Source organism: Dermacentor albipictus, chromosome 1, assembly GCF_038994185.2.
Source record: "Dermacentor albipictus isolate Rhodes 1998 colony chromosome 1, USDA_Dalb.pri_finalv2, whole genome shotgun sequence".
In the NCBI taxonomy this organism is placed as follows: domain Eukaryota; kingdom Metazoa; phylum Arthropoda; class Arachnida; order Ixodida; family Ixodidae; genus Dermacentor; species Dermacentor albipictus.
The window spans coordinates 491,161,594-491,181,352 of record NC_091821.1 but is presented as its reverse complement, the minus strand read 5'-3'; the positions used below and the strand labels follow the sequence as shown (position 1 = coordinate 491,181,352).

At 46.2% G+C, this 19,759-nt stretch overlaps 1 protein-coding gene across 5 annotated transcripts in view; it reads left to right on the top strand.

The window, feature by feature from the left end:
• Positions 1-19,759, top strand: part of LOC135912388 (chymotrypsin B-like) — a 142,054-nt gene that overhangs the window by 55,163 nt on the left and 67,132 nt on the right. For all 5 annotated transcript variants that reach the window (XM_065444863.1, XM_065444856.1, XM_065444842.1 and 2 more), the window contains 2 exons: positions 7,909-7,941; positions 9,833-9,903. In XM_065444863.1, the coding sequence (XP_065300935.1) occupies positions 7,909-7,941; positions 9,833-9,903 (104 nt within the window). The remainder of the gene's footprint in view (positions 1-7,908; positions 7,942-9,832; positions 9,904-19,759) is intronic.

The window sequence follows — 19,759 nt, the reverse complement described above, 5'->3', positions numbered from 1 at the left end:
CCAGGGCCCATTCCTGCTTAGTGGCTGCGCACCCTCGCGCGCGCTCGACGAAAAAAGTAGGTCAGACTGGCCGCCGAACTTTCCAGAAAGAAGTAGAAAAAGATGACTCAGAGGCGACGGAGCGCGCGTAACTTCGCCCGCGCTAGGAGGCGCCCTCTTCCCTTCTTTCTCGCGCTCGTCGTCGACGGGGCGAAAGAAAAATCGAGAACCTCTGAGAAAGATTATTGCTCCTAGCCAATAGGAAGACAAGACCGGAACGGAAGAAGGCGTGAGTTTGTAAGGAGAGGGAGGGAATTAGTACAAGGAACTCTACGAGTATGTGAACGTCTGCTTTGGCGCTAGTAACAGACAGACGCGGCGTGCGTCTATAAGGAAATTGATCGCGCGCTGCGATTCAGCCCCAGGCGTTGGTCAAGCTTGCATAAGCCTGCCCGCTGAGGAGCTCCCGGGGGACACACCACTCTCGGCCAACCACGGACCATCCAGGCAGCGTGCGCCAGTCATCGGGACGGCCACCGTTGGACACTTGCGGTCGCGTCGGACTCAGGAAGAGCCCGGTGAACAATTAGCATCCATTCATGCGAAAATTCTCGGTCGTAAGCATCAAAGCGGTGCATCTAAACGAAAGGCGAAGTTAGAAAGAGAAGGGCGTGAAAAGAAATTACCAAAGATGACAAAGTACCTACTGAATGCAGCTTCCGCAGAGCAGTATGATCGCTCTACCCAGATTCCGTCTCAAACTCCCAATAGTACCGACTGTGCTTCTGTGGAGGACTTGCCCACTCCATCACCATGGTTTCCTGGCAAGAAGCAAGGTTTGACGAATCTTGGTTGTCTGGAACCTGTGAAAACGATGCCAAACTCGCTGGTCCATATTTCCGAGCAACCGACGCTAACCGAGCCCTGTCCAATTCCTGAGTCAGCAACGTCTATGCTACTCGGCCGGGACCCTTCCACAGAGCTCCAGGTGTCCGGTCCGGCACGCCCGATTTCTGCTACTGCTGAACCTCCCCGATGAGCCTCCTTCTGCTGACCAGCGCCAGGAAGCAACACTCCAACAACCAACTCACTTGTTTCCTGTTAGTTTGGCTTCAAATAATCATCTTCCCACCCACAAAGTGTGCCTCAAGAGCACGAATGAGACGGCTTCTCGTTGCGGCCACAGAGAAGTACAGACACCGCCGCAGCAAGGGGTACGTTTCGAGATTCTCCGATGTGACCTTGCTCAGTGGCCGGACGTTATTACTGACAGCTTCCCGAGTGTATGCCTTGAGAAAGGGCCGTTATATTTTCAAAATCGGGCAGAAAATTTTCCTTCTTACGAAAGGCAATGCAAAACTCAGAAACGCTATATGCTACCATCTTTTCGTGCGAAAGGCGGTAAACGTGGAGGCGTAAGAGCGACACTGGTTAATGTACTCGGAGCCCAAAAGTTCCGTTTACTGTTTCATGTGCAAACTATTTTCAATTTCAAGCAACCTCAGTGCTTTCACCACGCACGACTTTTCTGATTGGAAAAGAGCAGAAGAAAAGGTTTGCGCACATGAAAATAGTGTCGAGCACCGGAACTACATGGCAGCATGGCTCGCCCGCTCTAACTCGAGCAGTACAATTGACAAGGAGCTGGTTAAGCATGTTGTCACTGAGACCGCTTACTGGACAGAGGTGTTGAAGCGCTCAGTTGTAGTTAAGCTTCTAGCTGAGCGCAACCTAGAGTTTAGGGGCAGTGAGGAGATTCTTCGTTCATCGAGAAATGGCAATTATCTGGGAGTGCTTAAGGCCATTGGCAAGTAGGATCCCTTTCTAAAGGAGCACATCAAACACTACCGGAACAACGGAAAAGGTCACCCATCGTATCTGTCAAAAACCATTTGTGATGAACTTATCGAGCATATGGATAAGGCGGTCAAGGAACGTCTCGTTTACGAAGCGAAACGCGCAAAATATTTCTTTTTAATTGTTGATTCAACTCCAGACCTTACTCAAGGGAATCACCTGTCAGTTCTTTTACGATACTATTTAAATGGGAAAGTGTACGAACGCTTTCTTGGAGTTGTTCCAATTGAATCGCACAACGGCTTGTATTTTTTCGATACCGTGATGTCCCTCTTGACGACCAATGGCATCACAATTGATGATTGCAGGGGCCAAGCTTGTGATTGAGCGGGATCGCGTGATACCAGTTTCCGGCGCGCACGTCACTGCCGCTCTCAATGCCCTCCGCAGTTTGCGGTTCGCGTCTCTTGATCTCCCGTTTCACGTTCGCCCTTTCATCTTTCGAGGTGCTCGTTCGCTCGGTTAGGCCGCCGACGCCATCGCTAGCCGAAGGAACGGGCGCTTAAGAGCTGCACTAAGTTGACATGCATGCGCGCGAAACTCGCTATAGGATTGAGAACTCCTGTGTACTTACCGTTCTACAGTAATTTATTACATTACCTTCATGGTACTTGTACTTCATGATGTGGTTTGGCTGCAGTTCAATCCTTCAAATTGTGAGGTACTTGGCAGCACTTCCATATCAAACATAAATATATAATGAAACATTTGTAGTTCCTCTTGCCTGTCATCAAAATCAGGGAATCGCTCGCAAGGTTATTTGTACAGATCGTAGATGATTTTTGTTGCAAAAGACGGAAGCAAACTCTGTATTACTCTCCGGAACATTCCTCGAGCATCTGCATAAATCCTCCCATTTCATTATTTTGCAGCTGCTTCTAAGAGACTTCAGCTTTCCCGCCGTGGTTGCTTAATGGCCTGGTGATGGCTCAATGGCTCAATGGCAATGGTGTTGGCCTGCTGAGCGCAAGGTCGCGGGATGGAATCCCGGCCATGGCTGCCCCAATTCGATGGGGGCGAAAACAGCCATGTACTTAGATTTAGGTGCACGTTAAAGAACCCCAGGATGTCGAAATTTCCGGAGTCCTCCACTAAGGCGTGCCTCATAATCCGGAAGTGGTTTTGGCACGTAAAACGCCATAATCTTTCTTTTGTTTACTTTTCCCTAGCCTTTTGTGTTGATATGCATGTCACTAATGAGATGTTCGTATACTTGCAGCTTCACATTTAGCTTATTCATGAGATAAGTTAACTAGATGCGAGCGGCCAAATTACTAAGTAATTAGTAAGGGGACCGTATTGGCATGTGGAGAACCTTCTGTGCAATGAACGCTTTATTTCTTTTCTAAAGGTTGAAGAACCGAGACCCAGCTTTTCCGAACATAAGCCATGGAACTGCAGTGTGATACGTGTCGTCTATGAATTCAGATTCCACCGCCTTCAGAACGTGACACACATTGCAAGGGTTCAAGCCACGCGACTTCGTAATGTTAACCACTTAAACAATAGGCTTCAGAACGCAGGACATGGCCACGTATTCGCCAAAGATAGTTTGCAAGTGAATCATGCACTTTGAAAATATTAGCTTTGGGAATATGCCATATTCAGCCGCCTCAAAGGTATCTGTATGTTTTTATCTAATCGTTTTCCCGCCTACCTCGGTCATTGGGTCACAGAGTATATACCAATGTGTACATACTTGCCACTCTTCAACGAACATTTTTTTCCCGCCGACATGGCTCATTGTAGATGAAGCACTGGATAGGCACCACTGTTCGAAGAAACTCTCTGACGCTGACATAGAGCACGGGGTATCTGCCCCTTGGTCTGTGCTGGTCTTCAGTGAAACTCTTTGATGCTAACTTGGTTCACTGGTTATGTGCTAGTAAATATGTGCCAGTGTTCAATGCACGTCTTTGACGCCAACTTGAGTATCTATGCGTGTGCTACTTCGAATGTGCCACTCTACAATGACTAAATTATTCCTCGAATTTCTGTGATTGCTGAGCGGAATTGTGTCCAAGTTGCAGGGGTTCCTCAGGAACAGCAACCCTACGCATCAGCAGGCTACGCCACAAATATACTTATGTGCCGCTTTCAATGAACGCCTTTGGTGCCTTCGCTTTAGGGAGATGCGCCATAAACGCACTAGGTATGTGCTGCTCTGCAATGAATCTCTCGCCAACTTTAGTTACTGAGCAATTGCAACTGAGTGCACTGCAAGCGAGGGAACAATTCTCGAGTTCGCAGGCACCGGCGCGACACGCTTCTGGTCTTGGAGGCCACGCGCAAATTTCTCGGCATTGCCACTAGATCGCGGAGCGTGCCGAGAAAGGAGGGCGAGAGAGGATCTCGGTTGCCGTATGGCGCGTTTCTAAGCGTTCGCACCTCACGCCATGCATTTCTCGAGGGAACCTGCGTGTTCGAGCCAGCAAAAGTCATTTTTACGCAAATGGATGATGAGCCATGTCCCTTTCAATAAAACTGTACCATGCCATACCACACAGAGATAGACGACCGCACGCGCATCATCGTAGAACCAGCTAGAATGGCACGTGAGGGATACCCATGCATAAATAAGCCATCCCTAGCCTTATCGCTAAGGAAGTTGGCATTTCTAGACAACGTCCGCATGAGCAGTGGCTGACAATGATATCTGTTTTCTGCCACATTTTTACATCTTTTTTCGTCTGCTTTTCTATATAAAATTCTCTATCTAATAATAAAATTTGAGTTGACAGCGCCTGTCCTCGTTCTTCGGGTGTCCCTCTGTCCGGCTTGGCGGTGCGCCACTTTGAAGAAGGTGTCTTCTTCTATGGAGTTCGCGCTTTGCGTTGGGGAGCCGGTCTCATTAAGAAGAGTTAGCTGAGCCTCTTGCGTATATGGTGGAGTAGTGCAGATCCTTTGGAAGAGTTTTTTTGTGCCTCTCCATGATGTGTGTCACACCTTGAAATCGCCTGCTATTCGATGATCGAAATACTATTTCGCCGCAAATTCACGGCCTCCCTAAAGGTGACACTTTCTGTCTAGGTGATCTATGGACATTTGTGACAAGAAACTGGGAGCATACTTTACTCTTGTCTATTTTAGTTGAGAAGATGCGTACAGGGAGGCTCTTCTCTGTTCTGTGGACAACTGTTGTCCCTATATCTTTTCAAACCTGAATTGCCAGTGTCCATTCATGGTTGTACGCCGTATAGCCTGCAAGATGAGGTGTTTGGTTAGCCTCTTGGAGTTGGAGAATGTCTAGTCGGCGGTCTCGAGCGACAATGTACTGCGTGCGACAGCCCCGTTTTCGAGCAGTGCCTCTAAAGTTCCACTCTCATACCACCAGATTAGTGACAATCGTTCTACTATTCATCTTGTAGAATGCCCACTGTAGGGTAAGAGGGGGTCACGTTAGGCTGGTGGATCGACCTGCTTCGTGTCGATCGTACACTTCATGTTGTGGTAATGCGGCGATTGCAGCCTGCACTTGTGTAGCGGCCATTGCATCTGCCTCGTTGCTGAGTAGCTCGGTGAAAAGCCAGCATATTTGGCTCATTATCGATTAACTTTATGGTTTTGGCGTCGTTTCAACGTCGGCGGTGCCCTGTTCAGCTGCCTTGACCTCTGCATTGGTTTGTACTTCTCTCATCTCGCCTTGTAGTTGATGAAATTCTACTGCAAGATTTTGGAACGCTGTGTTGTGGTTTTTGGCCTTTTTCTTCGTCAAGTGGAAAAGTACTGGTTCTCGCTAGTGTGCAAAGGGTTCGAATGTGTGCCCTAATGGTGTTGGAGGGTGGGGGGAAGGAGGGGGCTCTGGTACGTGCGCCTCTGCTTGTGTGTCCATGCCATCGGTAGGCCCTAGTAACTGCGAAGCTATGTTGACGTTAAAATTGGTCTTCGGGTTTGAAGTAGGAAATTATTATAATGACTGCTTACTTTCTGAGCTCGCCATGGAACCTTAGATGCATAGTTATGGGGGTCGGTATTGGAGGTGCCACGTGATTGACTAACTTTTTCTGGTTGAGGACTGGGGAGTAGATGCGGACCCTGAATCGGCTGTGGCCGCTGAGCTGTTGGCGCCTCCTGGAGCGGCCTCAGTCTTTCAACATGTTGCCGGATTTGCGTTTTGAGTTTGTGTTTCGGCTTGCAGTGTGATTGCTTTCGCTTACTTATCGTCATCTCCTTCTAAGCGCCTACGGTCGACCACCTCTCTGACCCCTTTGTCAGCTGCCTGTCACATTCACAAGTCAAAAGTCCACACATCGGTCGTTGCCACCATTAGAGCATCCTTGCTTGCAGTCATGATGGTTTGTTTTCAACATCTTCAGCACCTTTTTTTTGTTCACTGTCGTGGCAGGCGTCTTATTTGCGGCTCTATCAAAGCATGTAGAGCAAAACTGTGCATTCGGTTCGTGGGGGCTACAGCGGTATATACTTCCGCTGAAGATGGCCTAGCGAAGTGCATGTGAGTCTGGGAACGTTGTGGTTGCAGTGGCTATTTTACCCATCATGCGAGCCCTAATAATTTAATAATTTGGGGCGTGGTACTCTTTAAACAGCTCTTCAGCTTCCGTGTTTAGTTTTATGCTGTCAATTGCACCTCTACACAATTTGCGGGGCCATGCCATATAGATGTGGATCGGCTATGTTTTGCATTTCCGGGTGGTTTCGGTATTTGCGTTGGAGCTTTTCTGCTACCAACAGGTTAGCACAGGTGAAAACAACTACGTTAATTTCTTTTTTCCTGTCTACTGTAACAGCCCGAGTGTCCACCGCATTGAAAGCCACTGAGACGTTTCGCGCGTCACGACGCGTTAGTGAGATTCATTGAGGTAGCTAAAGGTCGTTTGGCGGACTAAAACCAAGCGTTGCAATGTGCTGCATACCTTGGGGAATCTTAAGGCTCGTGTTGTGTATCGGTCAGCGTCAGTGGTGAATGCAGGGACCACTGCTGCCTGCAAGAGTCCGGGCCTTTGGCGTACTAGACGGTCAGCCCGCCATTCGAACCGCATCCCTGGCCTGTACCTACAAGGTCCGGCTCGGCCCAGGCCCGAGCTTCGAACTGCAGTTCTTTTCAGTGGGCTAGTAAGCGTGTATAATAACATTGGCAGTGTGAAAAAAAACATTGTCTTTTTGAGAGATATGTCTCAGTCTTTTCTATTCTCTGTTTCGTGCTGCTTAATTTCGAAAGTGTGAACCTACCAACTCGCCTAGCTAGCTCTTTTAGTAAAGGATGCACAGTATGTTCATCTTATTTTACTGTATGCCCAATAAAAGGACCCGCAGTATGGAGCCCTCTCATTTTATACGTGCTTGCGCTTATCCACTCTCAACGCTTCCTAATGCGCAGCGCGTCAGAGCGAGTTCGAGTGGTGCCTCCTGGTTTGAGCACTGGCGCGTGCAGTCCACAACAAACGCGAATTGCGGCCGGCCGTGTTTCGACAGCATCTCCTATTTGCTAAGCACTGCTACATCTCCAGCAGAATGTTTATGCTTAAATATGTGCAGTAGGGTAGCAGTAAATTAGTCTCGTGTAGCTTCGAGCCTGCTGTTGATTTGCGAGCATTTTCCGACACGCTCTTACGTTTTTTCTTCGATCTTTCTGGCATTTACACAATATCTGGAAACCTACTCTATCGCTCTTTCTTCCCAAGTCATCAAAAGTGTGCCTTTATGGTTTCTGCAAGGCCTATCACGCATGACCGGTCAGTAATTGCTAATACACTGAGACCGCAAACTTATTGCAACACTTATTTAGGACTCTAAGTTTGATTCATCCGCTAGTCACTCATTTCACTTCTAACATTTACTAATCATGTGCAATCTAAAATATTTACACTATTTCAGACGTATCGTGTCCCCGAGCACTAATCTTCGTCTGGCTGACTTGTGTTTCTTTATTAAAAACTCGCCGCTTCGTACTTTCCTGTCAAGAATACTATGTCATTTGTTACCTATGTGCCGGATGCGTAGTGTTAGAAAAATAAATCGCCTGTAAGGTAGTTGAGTACTGTTTGGTTTCAAGATAAACCTGAAAGGATGCGAACGTTTTTTAGAACGTATCCCTTGTTTGTTTTTTCACAGATTGTGAGCCAATTGCAGTCAAGCGACGTCCAAGTAAGTGAAAAGCAGGATTATGAAATGCCAGTATGAATGCAATGAGTTTTTGGCTGGGCAGCGCAGTGAAATTTTCTCAGGGATAATTCAGGTAAATAAAGGAAATCAATTCAAGCCACTTCCCACAAAATATGCGCTCGAATCTTTGCTGATACCCTTCTGATGGTATTTATATTCGAATCAACGTAGTGCTAGACGTTTGTTGAAATACAAAGCAAATTATTAAACATCACGATGGGCACCATGGCAAGCACTTGATTGAGCACTGTAGAGGATAAAGCGAGGCATAATTAATAAAACACGTAACTGTGTGTCATTTACATGGCCCAAGTATAGCTGCTGTCAGCCATATCCTTCTCGTTAATCTTCTGAACTATTTTGCCCCTTCAATTGAAGAAGAATTGCTTCTTCTATGTCCCAACCACTGAAGTCTGTCCTTTCATAACAAGCCCTATGCCCTATACAGTGGCGTATTTCATAACATTGTTATGAAATATGCCCCCTCTAGTAACACTGTTCAAGGATGGCATAGAGGAGTTTCGTAGAGGCTATACGAGAAGTAGAAGGAAGTCGTATAATTGAGCTACATGGCTTGGACACCGTTTTGGGTTCTATACATCTGCTGAACCACGCGGTTTGTTCACTAGCCATCTAAACCACAGCGAGTAAACACGGCGCCCCGAGCTGGTTCGTTGCCGCCACTCAATGCCATTGCAAACTATAATTGCTAAAGCTGCCAACGCTGTTTATATCGGAAGCGTGGAATAGCGGTCCTACTTTTGCATAACTTCGTAGTTGATGTTTAGGTGCAATAACTGTTCTGTAAAAAAACTGTAAAAAATATAAAAACACATTCTGAGAGGTGGACACTATTAATGAAAACAGTGCCATCAAAATATACTCCGCGAACTGTTACGCAAGCCTATTTACTTTTTGAAACTCTTCCTATGAATCCGAAGGTTAAAAAATTTTTCCTGTAATGAAAATTCATTTAAACCTTATGAAGGCAATAGCTAATTATGAGATGCCCCTCCTCCTAGGGCTGTGAAAGCCTGTTGTTTTCTTAGCAGGCATTGAGCCTGGTTTGGTATGGTGTCTTCTGTAAAAGCGCACATTTCGTGGGAAATTAAACGGACCCTATAACCTATATTTTTGCGACCTCCTGATAAGCCCATAGCAGCGTATTCTGCTACCGTAATCTGCACACCGTGGTCATGAGTAGAAAATAGGTGAAATGTCTTGCCGCACTTCTGTTTTCAAAGCATAATTTTTTTTTCATTAAACTTTAGCAGCACGATACCTATTACCCGGTCTATTACTAATTCTCAGACACACTTCATTTAGGGAATGTTGTATGCTGCGGGTGTTTTATAGTTTGTTACCGCATTCTTGTCTTCCCCTGCGATCATTTTTCCGTTTTTAATTCTCGGTGATTTTTATGAAATTATAGACTGCTTGTCATCCCTTCCTTCTTCGATTTTTTTTCTCTGTAGTAACTTTCAACTGCTGTTCCTGAGAAGTATTCGTGTATTTTTGTGTGACGCTCTGCTATTTCTACAGGCATTTTCGACTTCTGTTGTAATTCCGTACAGGTACTGCAGAATATTCTGCAAAAAGAATTAGTCTGGCGAAGTAAGTTTTTACATTTAAGAGTTGTTAAAAACTGGTCTAATTATTACTCGATATGAATAACAATCTCACTTCTCAGTTGCTCATTTTCTTTTACTATTAATTCAATTTCCTAAAGGATGACTTTGACGATCCGTAACCAGTTGCACCATAAAAGTTGAACACACGAAGAAAGTTTAACCGTTGCTAAGATAAACAATGGCAAGGGTAATGAGCTAGCACACATGAAAAAGCATCTTCTTTTCTGTTTGCTTGCTTGCAGTTTCGCTCAGTGATATTCAGGCACGAATGGTTTTAGGAGATTCCGTTTCCAGCACCATGTACCCGTTCATTGTAAGTATAACATTGGTTGTGTTCACGCTTGAAGTAGACTGAGTAACTAATAACAAAGACTCAGTTTGTCACATACAGAAATTCAAAAGACCGCCTGCGATTTATAACACAAATCTACCCATTGTGTTCTTTTACTCGAAAAAGCGGACATACAATCAAATTTGATAACTGACTAATCACCAATCGTTTACTGTTCTCCTTTCTAACTAGTAACGTTATGGCGCATACTGAAATTTGCCAACAGAAGCAAGTCATTTATAAAGGCACAGCCACGTGGAATGAATTTAGAAACCAGTTCAAGTTTGCTTTCACTATTTTTCTGTCTCCTTAGAAAAAAGGTACTTGTTATGCAATAATGTGGACAATTACAGAGAACACGATTGTATTTCATAGCACAGTTTCGAAATGTGTATGTCGCGACTGAAAGGATCATCGGAATCCTTTAATGCGGATTTTATTCCAAAGTGATTAGCTACAACTGCTAAATTGCAATATGTGCGGTAAAGTAATAAGTTTGAGAGCCTATTTGCAAAAATTTATTAACAATTGTAAATGTATTTCAATTTCTTTTACAAATAACGTGCACCTAAGGTAGTCGAGGTCAAGGATAAGAATCCTGGGACATGCCACATGTCATTTTTTTTAATTTTGTTTCGTTTAACGCATATCTTACATCATTGCGTTCACATTTGAATACACTATTCCACCTACTTCAAGTGTTGATTATTACACAAATATTCTCACGTCTCTGCAGATCGCGGAAGTTATTTTTGCAATCGTTTATACCTTCAATTAGATTGTAGGGCACTACTAGAGTTATGCAATAATGCGCACAATTCATGATTTAATACTTACCTAAACTTTACCCTGTCATACACAGCATAGATAGAGACGCTTCTCTTTTGCGTCGTAAGCTCGTGAGAAACCAGCTGTGGCATCTTACACTACGTTCGAGCTAGTGCTGAATTGACCAGTCAACGAATGAATCAGTCAATTAATTAATTATGCAAGGAAGCAGTCAAACATGCATTTCCTTTATTTTATTAGGTTTTTTGTGTCCATGAAGTACCTAGTGGCGAGACCTCTGGACACATTAGTGCTCTCTGTTTCTGGTAGATTCGCCTTTATATCCTCAAACACGAGTACAAGGAATCATATTCTTGATGCACCTCATTCAGACAGCAATTATAGCGGGTACAAACAGGAATATTTACGCATCTACTTAGGATCAAAGACATGGGCCTGACCTCCAAAAGTGGCAGAACAGCGACCTGCTATGCCATCGCTTTCAATCTCATTACATGGATGCGAACGAGGACTTTTGTTCCACTTCTTTTTTAATAAGTGTGCTTATGGCCGAATGACAAGACACAGCGGCAGCCTGCAGCCAACTTTTTCCTTTGACACCTAGACCCTTGATAATATAGGCTGTTCATTATTTCATCCGCAATATGTCATGTTTTCCACCACGCACGTCGTGCTCACGTGCGTCATGCCATGGACATAAAGTAGTGCAGCAGTAGTGTCTTTCTCGTCGTCTGCGCAAGGATCTCATGCCTGCCACGTCGCCTGTCGTTCGCGTTGGTGATGGCGGTACACTTCCCATGGTTACCATGTGCACTGCGCTTGTGATCTTCGCTGGCCGCCAGACCTCAGTACTTTTCACTGTTCTACAACGGTGTCCGATGACGTCATCCTCGGCGGTGACATCCTGAGCCCCCATTCTGCCCTCATTGACCGCTCATCTGGCCTTCTACAGTTGGAACTTCCTTCTGTACCTCACCTCAACACCTTGTTGCTACCGCATTTATGTGTCGTCAAGATTGTTCGTCTGCGGCCAGCCAACGCAATGCTTGTCACGTGGACCTTAGAGCTCCATGTTTGTGAAAGTGACTATGTGATCTCCCCGTCTCTCGGCCTTTTATTGAAGTGGTGTGTTGAGCTCACTCACTCTATTGTGATTGTTGTGGAGAACCGGGTGTGTTTACCTACTCTCAACTTTGGACGCACCCCACAATTTCATCCCGAAGGCATCAATTTGGGCAGCATATCACCTTTAGACGCATGCCATCCTCTGGCCCTGACTACGATTCTTCACAGTCGTCGCCTGCAAGCCCGGTCGCGAGTACTTGACGAGGCTCTTGACCCTATGATTGCCCTTGACCTGGCCCCTTCTCAACCCAAAGATTTTCGCTGATTGTTAGCATCCTGCCGCGATATTATTGATTTTTCTTTGCACAATATTGGCTAGACATCGCTTGTAACCCATCGCATCAACAGCGGGGATGCTGCACCCATTCGTAGGCATTCTTACAGAGTGTCTGCGTCCGATTGCCATGTCATTCAAACAGAAGTTAAAGAAATACTGACTAAGGACATCACTGAACCATCTACGAGTTCTTGGGCATCCCCTGTGGTGCTTGTCATTGCAACCACATTGCCTGACTTAAAATTCGTTATTCACACTCGCAACAGATACTTGAAATGTTCTCCAGGATTGGAAATAGTGTGGTGTGTGATCAGCATTATGTCTCTGTACAGAATGTGGGTGATGCAGCAGAAAAGCTTTCTGTTTCTCTTCTGGGTTAAATGGTGCTGAAAATTTTTTATGCGAAGCATATTACCAGAGCTCAACCCAGCTCCTCAGGCGTGGTGGTGTCGCCTTCAATACCACGTGACACCGTGACGTCACGACAGAGGAGAAACGGGGCTCCAACTCGCGCCGTAGTTCGCGGCGTCGCCTTCAAGGCTGACCACGTGAAACCGTGACGTCAGGACAGAGGAGAAACGGGGCTCCAACTCGCGCCGTCGCTCGCGGCGTCGCGGCGGTATATAAGCACCTGCGCTTGCCTCTGCTAGACACTCACGAGGTGAGATGCCTCCTGGAGACAGAGCTGCTCGTTGGAATGAGGAGCGAAGGTTGCGGCGTGCTACAGAGACTGTTTCTAGGTGGCTTTGCTACGGCTCAGCGACTACGCGCCCCGCATCGGACGCGGTGAGCGTCGAGCAACGCAGCGTTCGGCGCGTCAACGAAATGTGCGCCTGAGCAAGCGGCGCACGCCTGAGCCGACGCCGACGACACCGGCTTTTCTGCGACACGAGCTCCTTAACGCTGTCGCGTTAAAATAAAGGCTAGTATGCTTCGCATCCTGGGCTTAACCTTAGCTAAGCCACAGCCATTTTTTATGCGAAGCATATTACTAAAGCTCAACCCAGCTCCTCAGGCGCGGCGGTGTCGCCTTCAATACCACGTGACACCGTGACGTCACGACAAAAAGAAACGGGGCTCCAACTCGCGCCGTCGCTCGCGGCGTCGCCTTCAAGGCTGACCACGTGACACCATGACGTCACGACAGTGGAGAAATGGGGCTCCAACTCGCGGCGTCGCGGCGGTATATAAGCACCTGCGCTTGCCTCTGCTAGACACTCACAAGGTGAGATGCCTCCTGGAGACAGAGCTGCTCGTTGGAATGAGAAGCGAAGGTTGCGGCGTGCTACAGAGACTGTTTCTAGGTGGCTTTGCTACGGCGCAGCGACTACGCGCCCCGCATCTGACGCGGTGAGCGTCGAGCAACGCAGCGTTCGGCGCGACAACGAAATGAGCGCCTGAGCAAGCGCCGCACGCCTGAGCCGACGCCGACGACACCGGCTTTTCTGCGACACGATCTCCTTAAAGCTGTCGCGTTAAAATAAAGGCTAGTATGCTTCGCATCCTGGGCTTAGCCTTAGCTAAGCCACAGCCAGTTTTTTTTCCAACACATGAAAAAGGACTAGAACAGCACTCCACCCTATACCCTCAGATAATTCGTCGTTGTGCGGACAGGAGTGCATGTCATAACAAATTTTCGAGGATGCTTGGCGATATCCAGTATGTCAGAATTCCTTTCATGTATGGTATATGGTCAGCACCCTCTAGCGCTCCTGGTGAGAAATCCGCGTGTTCTGTCGTGTTCCATGTTCCTTGTGCAGAAAACCTCCTACATCTCTTAGCAATGGCATGCCATATGGGTAAAGCCCCTGACTTTCTAGGAACAAATTGGAAAGTTAACTTTCTCTTACAAAAGGTAGAAGCGTAAGAACGGGATTATGTTGGCCACGTTCTTTCAAGTATTGTTTTCTTTGCCACAATATGTGGAAGGGCGCTTCGTCTCTATAATATTTGCTCTAAAGTTGTTTTGGGACGCGTAGCCTATTAACATGACCATATTTCGATCATCATAGTACCTTGACGCATGCAATACTTCGCAGTTCTTGGTGCCGGCATGCTTGGCAATCAATTTGAGTATGTCACATACTTGTGCGTGCGCAGCCCCAGCTGCTATTGCTGGCCTCTTCTTTCGGGATGATCAGATTGCCTTGAACATAGTTCCTTATTAGCTCCCGTATTATAAGATGCACCCGAAGAATGTGGTAACGATGGCGGCACTGGCACCTAACGATTCTTATTAGGTCTTACTGGTGACCGAGCTCATTTCAACTCCTTGTGCTTTTGCAACCAATGTGCAAATTATAAATCAGCGCACATCCTGTTCCAGTCCAACGAACACCACTGTAACACCTTTCAGAAGCTTGCGCTGCTGGACGGGAGATAAAAAAGTCACTGCCAGCAGACGACAAACAACCACGCTAGAAACCCTCCAGTGGCTTCTTTGAGGGAACTTTACTTGTGTTGTTTGACGTATTAATCAATGAAAATTAAGTAAGCGTTAAACAGCGCGACGCGCAAGTGTTTATATCTTTGTGACCTGCTGCGTGACCACACTTGAAGATATTTACAGACGCACTATGCTGGAATCATCGATAATTGCAACACTGAAGACTTCTCCGCATCTTTACACAGCTGTTCTGTATTTAAGCGTATGCGAAGGGCGAAAGTTGACATGATAAACTAGAAACGCACTGGAAACTTTATCTGCAAGCAGAATACGCAGGACAAGGAACTCAATCGCCTATTCAATGTTGGCGTTCTCACATCGAACTCTTCACTTATTATTAAAAATTCCAAAGAATCTTTGTTCTTATGTGGGCATGTGTGCGATAGTCTATCGTGCCCAGTCCGCACCGCGGGCAGTGAGCCTACAGCAGCAGCTCACTGCAGTCCTTACGTTTGCGCAGATGCCCCACTCCTGTACAATCATCGTGAAGAAGCGAGGAAAATGTAAGCTGAGCACGCTTTTTTTTAACAGATCCTTCGATTAGAGTAGCTGCCACTAAAGTCATATCACGAGGTATAATCACTCAGCTGTTCAGCTCACTAAAGATATAATATCGAAAATAGTTCCGCACAGGTCAATAGGTAAAAGCTGCGCGAAAGAAACACGGTCCAGGGAGGAACACAGGAAAAGCTCCGTCCTGACCCTGTCCTCCCTTGTCCGCGTTTACTTCGCGCGCTTTGTTTTCACCGATGAATTCGTACCAGCTAGCTCTCATTCATATCCTTTTAAGTCTAAGCCAAACAGCGTCGTTGGCGCTGAAAATCCAAAAAGAAAGGCGGCTGCCATGACCGTGATTTCGTGTAGGGGACGCACTGTTAAGATGGTGTGGCTGGCTTTTGGAAGCACGTGTAACTAAATTTTTATTTCACTCGGTGCTATCACATTGTTTCGTACAATGTTGTTGAAACGCTTACACGTAGTTTGTACCCAGACGCCACCAGGATTTTCCCTGGCCGCGATTGGCCTACGCGACCCACTACGATTGCTAACTTCAATTTATCCATTAGCCCTGGAGGCACTCTTTACCCCAGCCTTCACTCATGTATCAAGCTTCAAGGCATTTTTTCTTAGCAACAAGCACTCTTCAGCGGGGGCCAGAGAACAAGGGGAAATAGCGTTCTTTTTGTGTGAACAGGATCGTTCCTTTTTTTTGCTATGGTTATATATAGCTCAGTCTGCTTCAGGTAATAGTAAGGTTAAGTACTTTTATATTGTAGTTCAGTACATCGGTATGACATTGATTACCTTGGCTTTGGAGAGCAGGCCTGTAGTCTTCTAACTTTAGCCTCATATTTATACATTTGTATTCTCTGAGCTGGGCCAAATTACCTTCGTCACCCCGCTAGAAACGCTGCTTATGAAAATTTCTGCACCAACGCTATGCTTGAAACACATAAAACAAGCAACATAGACAAGTTATTGTCAGAATAGTGATAGTTTATTGAGATAAGTTTCAGAATAGCACTACAATGTAAGCCTTAAGGTCAAATTATTATAGGTAGCTATATCTGACCGGTACTTGGACAGCATTACGATGATAGCCGTAACAGCGACAGTGACGAAGACTGCGCTACAGCGATGGCAACCAATAACCGCATAGCCAGCATGGCGATTGCATCATGACGGCTGACACAGCATGCACAGGCCTTGTATCTATATCTGTGTGTGGCATATAGATTTTCCTGTAGTGGACACTTGTGCAAAGAAAACGTGTTGATAATTCACACAGTCCTGACGATCTTGATTACAAATCTATCTATCTATCTAGACACCATGATGTGTCCATCACAAGTTTGTTTCACACATACGCGCATTATTGTAAAGCAGGTAGCAGCAACTGATTGCTAGGCGTGTTTTTGGTAGCATGAAGCTATAGTCAAATGCCCTGGATACTAGACCACTGTAATGAATAAGCGTCCTTGTTCTTTTTCCACTCGCTGAAGTGCCAGTGTGGCTGCCCGTAGTTGCGACATCTATCACTTCAATCCCACATCATCATTCCTTCCGCAAAGTTAATGTTACTGGCTCATCAAAATTTGCAGTGAAGTTACTGCGTACCTTCGCAAGTTGGCAGAATGAGGAAATAGCAGCGTACTTGCACAGAATAAAATTTTCTTTATTGTTAATTTCTTTGTACATCTAGGATCTAAGCAGTGAATATTCACAAGCTTTCCGAACTTGAAATGTGATACTCGTACTGATAAATCAGCATTGAAGTCGATACATTTCGCACGTGTCTCGAGTTACGGCAATAGTGGTGGCTGCAGGAAGAAACATGAAATACATCCTTTTTTTAGGCCTGTACCAAGGTGCTTAATTTTATGGCTTCTGGTACAGACGTCCAGAAAATGAAGTTTGCTGAAGAATCAACTCTATCTTGCATGCGCGACACCTCCGATTCGCTAAAAACGGAGTACTGCACTATGTGCACTATAGAACATCTAAGTAGTACTTCAGAAGGGAACGAAAAGAAAAAAAAAATTTGACGGAAACGAAAACATAACCGAAATGTTTTTTGTATTTATTTTCTTAGTGAAACCGAAATATTGTTTATCGGCTTTCAGTTCAAGGGGAAATTCGGCAATTCGAAACAAGCAACCTCAGGCAACAAGAAATAGCGCTTATTTCAAGGCTCGGCATAGGCGCGCACAGATGGCAGGTATAGTGCGAGCGATAGCTGGTCGAGCACTCCGCTAATCTACGCCTACCGCTCGTTTCAGTAGCAGATCGGCATCGTAAAAAACCCCAAGGCTTATGTGCTGAAAAACTTATTGTACTGCTTTATATGGGCACAACGCCTTGTTACCTAAGGTTTGTCGTTCGATTATTTTCGGTTAAATTTAACCTAATTTAAACTAGCATAAACGTGCTCAGTGACTAAAGGCACTGAGCAAGATCTCAGTATTCGTAATTCACTTATTGGGAATAAATACCGCGGCATTATCGTTGCTTTTGCATTTTTTGCATGCGAAACAAAATCGTTGTCAACCGTTACGGATCATTCTTTGTTTTTATTCATTCCGGAGCACTACCGGAACGGAACTTTATTTAGTGTAGCGAAGCTCAAACCACAACGAGAAACTTTTCGTTCTGAAACCCTGCTTTTAAGTGAGCCAACTTTAGGAAGATAACGGGATAATGGTCTGAGCAAATGCGGTCTTGAAAGTGAAGCTCTAGATGCAGGAACCTATGAGATCATATGTGGCACAATATTCTCACCCCTCAGAGGTACTAACCAATGAGCTCGGAAAGAACGTTAGCCACAGCAGCACTGTGAGATAAGCACAATTATTTTTAGCAATGTGAAAAGTAGAAAAGACATATCTAAGAATCTCATAATGTTTACTACCCTGTTGAGCGATAGTTTCGATGTTATTCCATTAAAGACGTTAATTCGGATGAAATAAAGAGCTACGCAAATCCGCGTGAAAATATTGTTACGAGGAATTGCGGAGGAATGGTTTTATTTACAGGAGAATAGGACGATGATGGTAGCGTGATCGTAGCGCAGCCCGGCCTCTCTAACTCCTCGTTCTCTTCGTCTTCTCTTTCTTCTCTTCTTGTCTGTGCCTTTCGTATCTGTTACATTTCCCCGCAAGCAGACGAAGCCCGTGGGGCGAGTCAGGATGGACAAGCAGGGTAGAAAGGCTTCAGGCGAGCAATAGGAATCAGCTGAGTTCTGCTTGATCGCCGACCATTGCACAGTAGGCGAGCTATGACGCGAGTGAGTTCGCTCAGGCGGTCCACAACTACAAATGGGCCTGAATATTGTGACAAGAACTTTTGGCACAATCCACGCTTGCGTTGCAGTGTCCAAAGAAGGACTAAGTCACCTTTTGCAGCGATACTTGTACGTGGCGGTCATCGTATCGCTCTTTCGAACGACTTTGCGAGGCCAGAGTACGAAGACGAGCTATTCAACGCGCTTCTTCGGCGAGACACAAAGTCTTCGATACAGAATCATCACTGTGCAGTACGAAGGGTAAGAAAGTGTCCAGAGGGCTTCGCGGTAACCTTGCATACAGGAGATGAAATGGGCTATAGTTAGTGGTTTCGTGCTTCGCCGTGTTGTATGCATAAGTGATGAAGGGCAGCACGTTGTCCCAGTTCTTATGATTGAAGGAGACGTACATGGCAAGCATGTTAGTCAGCGTTCTGTTTGTCCTTTCAACGAGGCCATTGGTTTGTGGGTGATAAGGCGTGGAATGACGGAACTGTGAAGTGCACAAACGAAGTAACTCTTCAATGGCATCACCCGTGAACTGGCGACCACGGTCGCTGATGATGACACGTGGTGGGCCACTACGAAGGACCACGGAACGCAGCAGGAAGACCGCCACGCAAGCAGCGGTGGAAGACGGTATGGCTGCAATTTCTGCATACCGTGTAAGATGGTCTACGCAGACAATTATCCAACGGTTCTTGTTGTTAGATAACGGGAATAGACCCAAAAGGCCAATGCCTGTTTGCTCGAACGGCGTACTGGGTGGTGTCAATGGCCGAAGGGGACCCGACGCTGCGGTGGTCGGTCGCTTGTGACGTTGGCACGTTTCACAACTAGCGCAATAGCGCTTGGTTGTTTCGTACATCTTGGGCCAGTAAAAGCGCTCCTGCGTGTGGTGCACCGTTCGTACGAAGCCGAAATGGCCGGATGTCATATCGTCATGCATGGCGCATAGAACGTCGGAGCGGAGACTCTCGGGGACAACAAGCAGCAAACGCGCTCCATGCCCGGAGTAATTAGTTTTGTACAGCAATTTATCACGGACAGTAAAACGACCGCTGCCTTTACTGGTACGGGCGGCGACAAAAAGCGGATCAAGGGTAACATCATCCCGTTGTTCTCGCTGAAAGTCTGCCGCGTCAGGGAACGTAGGAGTAACAGGAGCGAGACAGTCACCAAAATTCTCAGCTTCGCAGTCGGTAGTCGCAAGAGGAATCCGAGAGAGGCAGTCTGCGTCAGCATGACGACGGCCACTCTTGTACGATACCACAAAGTCGTATGCCTGGAGGCGCAGCGCCCAACGTGCGAGGCGACCAGAGGGATCATGCAAACCGACCAGCCAGCATAAAGAATGATGGTCGGTGATAATCTTGAATGGTCTACCGTAAAGATAACACCGAAACATTTGTACGGCGAA